The sequence below is a fragment of the Mastacembelus armatus genome, chromosome 21, assembly GCF_900324485.2.
Source record: "Mastacembelus armatus chromosome 21, fMasArm1.2, whole genome shotgun sequence".
Classification (NCBI taxonomy): Eukaryota; Metazoa; Chordata; class Actinopteri; order Synbranchiformes; family Mastacembelidae; genus Mastacembelus; species Mastacembelus armatus.
Genome location: NC_046653.1, coordinates 13,789,783 through 13,798,336, shown reverse-complemented (window position 1 = coordinate 13,798,336; position 8,554 = coordinate 13,789,783). Strand labels below are relative to the sequence as shown.

General features: G+C 38.4%; 1 protein-coding gene across 1 annotated transcript; it reads left to right on the top strand.

Annotated features, from left to right (window-relative positions):
• The first annotated feature begins 3,977 nt into the window (after window positions 1-3,977).
• slc38a11 (solute carrier family 38 member 11) lies at window positions 3,978-8,481 on the top strand. Its single transcript, XM_026295917.1, has 12 exons — window positions 3,978-4,077; window positions 4,179-4,299; window positions 5,413-5,487; window positions 5,575-5,709; window positions 5,864-5,929; window positions 6,084-6,190; window positions 6,270-6,349; window positions 6,490-6,560; window positions 6,973-7,134; window positions 7,226-7,345; window positions 7,703-7,827; window positions 7,939-8,481. The coding sequence occupies exons 1-12, from the start codon at window positions 4,066-4,068 to the stop codon at window positions 8,176-8,178; spliced, it is 1,314 nt and encodes a 437-aa protein (XP_026151702.1). The 5' UTR covers window positions 3,978-4,065; the 3' UTR covers window positions 8,179-8,481.
• The last annotated feature ends 73 nt before the right edge of the window (window positions 8,482-8,554 follow it).

Below are 8,554 nucleotides of genomic sequence, written 5' to 3'. Positions count from 1 at the left end.
ATCACAGGACAGGAAGATGTCTGAGCAGCTAACCTAGGTAAAGCACTGGTTACAAATATTTACACCATCTGTATTAAAGCTTATCTAATAATCTAATCCTTGCGGTAAAGCGGTATGAGCATGCATAGGGACATGTCACTAAAAAGACTTAAGTAAAAGTTAAAACTTTCTCCTAACTGTCTGATAACTACCTGAAATCAAATAAATGAAATAAAACAAAATAATCCTTGATTTGATGTTCACCCAGCAAGGTCAACCTTCAGTGACCACCTGCTAAAAAGGCACGCATAATTCTGTCAATCTGTTCCCAACTCATTACACACAACTTGAGATATGAGCTGCTACTTTGGAGCTTCAAAGAGGCCCACTTGTATTTATCTGCAACCTGTCGGCATCATGACCTTGTGCTGCACTCGATGACTGACTTTGTCCTTAGGCCACCCGATTCTCACACAAGTACACTAAACACTCTCACTGTGTCAAAGGGAAGCTTAGCTTGAATATTTAATGTACATTACTTTTCCAATACTAAGATTCATTGACCTCAAAATGCTTCTTTGTATGTAGGTGAAGTAAGCAATGGTTTGTGACACATGGTAGTTTATTGCGTCAGGCTTATAAAATAAAACATATAGAGCCAATGCACAGTAAAGCTACTCTAGGTGTTGACAAAAGCAAAATAAAGTACTTGGAAAGATATTTAAAAGCCACGATTCCACTGACATTAAATTAGATCTGCAACAATTAGTTTATTAATCAATCAAAAAGAAATTATCTGGCAACTATGTTTGTTTAATCATTATTTGAACAAATACCCAAATTCTCTGCTTTCAGCTTCTTAAATGTGAATGTTTGCCTGTTTTTGGGTTTTGGATTCTTGGTTGGGCAAAGGCATTTGTGATGAACAGTTTTAATAATTTCACTTTTGTAGACCGAACAACTTATCAGTTAATCAAAAAAATAATGGCAGACCAACCTAAAATAATTTCCTCCGTTTCAGGGCTACAATTAATAAGGGTTTATTCTGGTTTAGACAGTAAAATTAAAGAGAACTGGGAGCATCGGTGTTGAACAAGGCAAACTGAACTGTGATCTCAAAAAGGTCTTTTTCTCTGCCATCAGAATTTTATGCAAATATTAAAAGTGATGAGCCAATGTAATTGAGTCTGAGGTACAAACATGATAAGAAAAACCACGAGCAGATGTTTACACCCGTCAAGAAATGAGACATAAGATCCTTTGTAAACTCACAGAAAAAGCTGATTTTTGCTGAGTTTTGGGTCTTAAGTCTATGGTAATAGAACATGCACATGGCCACATGTACTGTATACTTATTCCACTGTATATTTATAAAGTTTTTGGCAATGTATTCATTTCTCCTTTTTATATACAGTATACTGTGAATAAAAATCACAGCCCAATCTAAGAAATGGTTAAAAAAACTGTTTTGTGTCAAAAAGCCTCCTGAAGTTCAGCTAAGGCTAAGGTGAGTATAAATGTTGTTTTATTATTCAATTCAAGTGTGTGTCTTATAAAGTTAGAACCATTTTATTGTGAAAAACTCTTTGTTTCCCTGAACATTGTTTCCACACACAGAATATAAATGACATTTAATATATAAATATAGGCTTTTATACTGAAAATCTGTAACTTCAGTAACACTGCTTTATTATACATAATGAGGACAATGTCCCCTATCACAATGGAATCACATAAGCAACGGATCTCTTCAGGTCCAGTATGGCCATGAGGAACAATTACAGCCACCAATACCTTTTTCAGTGTGCTATAGCTCAGTGTCAGGCAACAGCCACCTTATATGTTGACTAGCCCAGCAGGCCTACATCTGAACCACAGAACAATAAGAAGGTAATTATTGATTAGCAGCATGACATCCATCAATCAACAGGTTCTTTTGACTTAAATGAACCTGTGTTCACAGCATGTATGGGATCCTAAGGGACCAGCACACTTACAGCTCCTAAGTGCTCACAAACACTGCTGGCTGCTGTCTCTAACAGACTACAGCATCACCGTGAGATCTTGCTCATTCAGGGCGTTGGCAAAATAGCTGATGATGGGGAGCTGTTAACATTCTCTGGAATAAACTCATGTTTTTACATTCAGGCTGCCAGGCTGCACTGTTTGTCTACTGTCTGGATAGAAAGCAAACAGGACCAGCTATTCTCTAATTGACAGCAATCTAATAATGATGTTGACAATCATGCAAGCAGGAAGCCATCTAAGATGGAGTGTGGGCTAATAATTGATGTCATGCCCATTAACTTCTGCAATGCACTGTAGCCCATAATTTGCACTCTAAACTTCATATGCATTACTATTGATCAATCACTTTTTTTTCCGTAAAGACCCTCCAACACTGTTACTCTCATAAAAAATAAGATTTAACAAGATGATAATCAGCCTCAGAAACTCTTCTTTAAATGGAATTACATTCAATATTTTGCTAAAAGGAAAAATAATAGGGAGTTAGGTTATAGGTTGAGGATAATAGGTTATAGGTTCTAAAGGAGAACAAATGTTCTTCCTCAGCTACAGACTTTTCGCACCATAATTCACAGAAACTAACGAACTTTCAGTCAAATCCAGCTCAATGTGCTATTGGGAAAAAGCAAACCAACAAATTTAGATACAACTTTAACAGATTGTGTTCAGCTCACCATCAGTTTCCCATCCTTGGCAGGTGAACAATACTCGGGAAAATGTCGTGGATGAGCAAAAGTGTCAATAAAATGTTTAAAAATCAATCTGTCCGTCCTTTTGTGATGTTTGGAGCTTCTTTCTGTGCGGAACTGGTTATTTCCACGACTTCAACACTAAAACCCTGAGACAGAGAGAGAGAGAGAGAGAGACAGAGAGAGGGTGTGAATATGTGTGCGTCTTTCATCCGCCCCTCCGTGCGGTTGAGTCTGAGAACTATAATGCTATCCTTCCGGATGTTCCTGGGTACCAAGTGAGGGCAGGGATCCCAGAATGGCCGTTCAGATACTACTGCGGTGGATCATCGTGCGTAATAATCAGAAACTACAAGCCGAAGCCACAGCTATGAGTCAGATTGAGTTTTAATGCGTGTCTGTGTGTGTTTATATGAGTGGAAGTTGCGGGGTCAGTGGAGGTGATAGAGTTTTAGGAGCCTATAGTTTTTCAAATGCCGATTAAAGTACTCCATCCGTACAGCACTTAGTCCTACATCACAGTGAGAAACACACCAAACTCCCCCTGATAAAGCTTCTGATGTTTTGCATATCACTAATAATATTTTGGAAACGCGCGAGTGACTTGACTGTAACTCTGCTGCCACTTGGTGGTTACAAATAGGATAAATAAAAGGAATTTACAATTTCCACAGCTCATAAGCAGGTCTCCAGAATGGGAAAACAAATATTTGTGTTTCTATATTTATCGCTGTTAATTAAAGGTTTTAATGAATACAGACAAAGATGAAACACTAGAGAAAAAAACGGGATATAAATAAACACAGGGAAATTATTTGAATTGTAAAATAAATAAAACAACGCAAATAAATAATAAAAAGGCTCAAATTCTAACTAAGAAAATAGAAGTTTGAAAATCTGTATACTTCAAAAAAATTAAACTCGTTTTTTTCTCACTTCTTTCCCCTTAATACTGGAACAAAGGAGTCTTTTTAAATCAGCTTTACGGAATAATCCTTTAATAAATCCTTTAAATCCCGATTTCTTTGCACGTTTCTATACATGTTTTGGCATCAAGCGTCAAAGTGCAACCTATTGCTCCAAAGTTAGTTTAGTTTAAGACCTACTTGACAGTGTCTATAAGAAACAGGTTTGAGAAAAGACAGCTGATTTTCCATCGCACCTTAATGTGAAGAGGCTTCTCTCAGCTTTGGCTCATGGCCGAGCAGGGGCGCTGTTGAAATGTTTGAAACAGCTTTAGCTGAGTGGAATTGGCAGCCCTCTTTCTCTCCGTTTTTTTCCCCCTACAACCTTTCAGACCGCAGATATGTGAGAGTAAAAGACTAAAAGGACAAAGAGGAACTGAATCAGCTACTGGCAGGTGCTTAAAATGGATCAGCAGGTAGGATTAAACTGATGATTTGGTTTTAGGACATGAATAATGTGTTGTTTTTTTAAAATTATGCTGTTTTCTTATTATTGCTTTTTTGGTCTGTTTTCCAGCTAAACAACGAAGAAGGGATCACACTAGTTGCTCCACAAAAAGGTGCTGGAGAGCGAAGAAGTTCAATGATATCTGCAAGTTTTAACTTCATCAATTCCATCATAGGATCTGGAATAATAGGTAAAAAAAAAATCACTTCAGCACTGAAGTATCCTACACTTTATGTATGTTAACTAACAGAAAATAAAGTTATATTTAAACAGTTATCTGACTGACAAACCATTATGGATTTAAAACTATTGATTTTGAAATGACTCTTTGAAAGAGTTATTAATCAGCTGCAGTAACAGAAAGTGAATCTTTCACTTCATGTGGGCCCCCCTTTGCTTGTCATATGACCAGCGCCTGTTGCCCCCATTCTCCCCTTTAACTCTTTCACCCTGGGAAATTCCCTCAGCCATTATCCATTTCTCTCCACACATTTCTCTAACATGTGACTGCTTCAGGCACAGTAACTGAAAGTGCCTGTAATAAAAAAATGATTTAAAAAGATGTATCTGTTAGTTTTCTTAGTATTATTATTTTGTGAATCTGCAGAATCAAACATAACTCTGATGCCTCAACACTGCACAAAAACAACTAGAAAGGAAGATTAATAAGTTGGACTGTTTTGTTTAAAAGTCTTATTGGAGTGATTCAGACTTCATTCAAACTAAAGGTGACTTTTTCTTCAGTGAGGAACTTTGTCAGAGATGCTAGAAACATTAGCAGTGGAAGGTGACATGACAGATAACTTATACTATACAACTATAGATGGTGTATGGTATTTGAAACACAAAGATTATTATGAGAAATACCTTTTGCTCAGTCTACCAGTTATGTCAAGTGATCATCCTGCCTTTAAAGGGAGTTTGTGCTAATTTTGTGTTGTATAATTGCTTCTATCCATCCATCCTTATCCTGAAACATCCAGGGTTGGGGGAGTCTCGAGCCAGTCCCAGCTGGCACTGGGTGAGAGGCGGGTTACACCATGGACAGGTCAGGTCTGTCACAGGGCTGACACATTTGGACAGACAAACACACATTTACACCTACAGGCAGTTTAGAGTCAGGAATAAACTTAACCCCAACCTACATGTCTTTGGACTGTATAGGGAGAAACCTGAGTACCTGGAAAATGTGAGACAATAGTTCTAACCACTGCTGCACTGTGCCATCCAGGATTATTGTTCTCATTAAGTTATTTATAATCCCTATACTTTTTTCCTTGTTTTTTTTTTTTTTTTAAACCAGGCCTACCATATGCACTGAACCAGGCCGGACTCCCCTTGGGCCTCTTGCTTTTGATAGCTGTTGGCCTCATCACAGGTAGGTATATAATCTTTTGAAGATGTTATTATGAATATGACTTTATCAAATAAACAAAACAATATCATTGTTTGCATGTCATTGCAGACTACTCAATCATCTTATTAATTAAAGGAGGCAACTTATCAGGGACAAACAGTTACCAGTCACTGGTGCAAAGCACATTTGGCTTCCCTGGATTTCTGGTTATATCTGGACTGCAATTCCTGTATCCTTTCATTGGTAAGTTGTTTAAAGCTCATACGTATTTCAGTGTAGAGTCAAAGTTTTTTTGTGCTTTTTAATGTGATCTGACAAAAAATTGAATTCTATTTATATAATTACATTTTCTACTATTTCTGTTCTACGCCTGATTCAAGTGTGTTTTCTTCCACAGCTATGATTAGCTACAACATCACAACTGGTGACACACTGACCAAAGTATTTCAGAGAATACCAGGAGGTATGCTGCCTATATTTTTTTCCAACGCAGATACAAGCCAGACAACAACCACAAGTACAATAAACAAAGTTCCTAAAGTACAATATATGCTCTTCAACAATTTCTGAATGCTTCAAATGATCCATGTGTTTGTTGTCACGTAATGTCTTTGCAGTTGGTCCAGATCACATACTTGCAGAACGTCACTTTGTTATCTTTCTGTCCACCCTTGCGTTCACGCTGCCTCTCTCACTTTATCGAAACATAGAGAAGCTTGGGAAGGTAAGGCTGATTATTATATAGGTGTTGGTCTCATGCAGTGATTTCAGAACTGACGCTAATCATCCATGTGTATTACCAGGTCTCCTTCCTGTCAATGGTGCTGACACTTACCATCCTCATCATCGTAATCATCAGAGCAGCTACCCTTGAAACTCAAATGTATGATTGAATATTGAATAGCTGAATATAATTTACATGTTCCTGTGTGTTTTATTATTGTATACACTCAAAGAATAATATGCAGACATATTTTTTTTTACTGTGATCCCTGATGGCTGAATGTGATTATCACTCTCTAGACTCCCTACAGAGACTGCATGGGCATTTGCAAAGTGGAATGCAATTCAGGCAGTTGGCGTAATGTCTTTTGGTGAGTTTGTCTTCACGATGCTGATGATGCTGATGATGCTGATGAAGATTCCTAGACATTTTTAAGCAGTATTATGTTTCCGGAGAGAAACTATGTGTTTCCGAAAAGTCTGTACCACAGACAAAAACACACGCTGAAATCACTTTTGTATCGATGGTAGAAAACAAATTGTATAAATCAAGACAGTAATAGCTATTACTGCTAGGAGACCATTTAGATGGAGATGCTCTCAGTGCTGTTTTGCCTGGACTAAGGTAGTGATAGTTGGCAGCCTCTCAGTCTCAGATGGGATGCACAAGATCAATTCATCATGAAATACAGAGATGTGAAACGCTTCAAACTGAGGAGTTTTAATCGAAATGAAGCAATTTTTTCCTGTATGTTAATGTTCTACTCTTGTCTGTCTCTTTAGCCTTCATATGCCACCACAATAGCTTTCTTATCTATGGTTCCCTGGAGCAGCCTACACTAGCAAACTGGTCTCGAGTCACCCATGTCTCAGTTGGCTCTGCATTAATAATCAGTGCTGCATTTGCTGTTGCTGGCTATACCAGCTTCACCGGTTACACACAAGGTAACAAACTTTACAGCTGGAAACAGATACCGAGCTGTTGTTGCTTCTTAATATTATGCATGTTTTCTGATCTCAAATTTCCACTTTTCAGGAGACATATTTGAGAACTACTGCAGAAATGATAACCTGGCAACATTTGGTCGCTTCTGTTTTGGCCTGAGCATAATAACCACATTTCCACTGGAGTGTTTTGTTACACGAGAGTTAAGTGGTACTCTTTCAATATGCCAGCCTAAGAATTTAAACATTTACAAATGTGTGGAAAAATGGTATTTTGAGGGGTTGAGATACAGATGTGCCTTTGAAACGAAATGAAGAAAAATAAATCTCGGCACTTTACACCCAGCTGCTCCTGTAGAGCTGCTCGGTGAGGAACAGCCCAACTGTGTCAACTGTAGAGGCTGGTTACCACTGTAGGTCCTCTTCAGGCGTGCTTGTGTTGCCCTTTCTTAATTTGGAAAGACAATGCCAATTAGAGTTGAGTTTTAACAGAAGATGCATTCATTTACATAGATGCACATTAGGAGAAATTCATTTTCATGTTCTTCTTTACCTTTTTAGGTGTTAGCCAATGTCATATGCAGCCGGGATCTTTCAAAAGCTGAACATGTGGCCATAACACTGCTCATAGTTGCAGTCTGCACATCATTATCCTTGGCCTATGACTGCCTGGGGGTTGTTTTGGAGCTGAATGTAAGTCATCTACTCACTGTACCCACTTTGTACGTATTGACATTTGTGTTCATTTGTGTATGTTAGTTCAGTGTTTGTTTTATCTTTCCAATATTCTCATCTACCATTCAGGGTGTTCTGAGCGCCACGCCTCTGATTTTCATCCTCCCATCAGCGTGCTTCCTCAAACTTTCCTCCGGCCCCCTGTTCCAGGTTGAGAACCTGATACCCACCCTTTTGATAATAACTGGCTTGTTTGTCATAATCACCGGTTTGACCATGACCGGCCTCTACCCTCAGGACTGTTCACACGGTGCGGAGATGTTCTACTGTGCAGACGCCAATGTCACTGCCACTGCACCGCCTGTATAAAAGAGAACAATCCTCCTTGCACTAAAGTATGAGGATGTATGTGAAGAACGTGAACACCCTGCACAGAGCCCTGACTTTAACCTCACTGAACACCCCTGCAATGATCTGGGCCATTATCTGTGAAGCAAAGACTTATTGGCCAACGTCAGCTGACTAACAATAATCAAATCTTGTGATAATGTCCACATACTTTTGGCCACATATTTTACGTGTAAAGGTTTATCGTTTTGTTTTTAATTATTATTCATTAATGGTCTGTGTTGATTCTTCTGTCACACAGATGGTTGATTGTTCGTTCCCATGTCCAGCCACACGATGTCACTGCAGACAAATAAAGCGCTTATTAAAAGGAAGTTAAAAAAAAAAAAAAAAACGA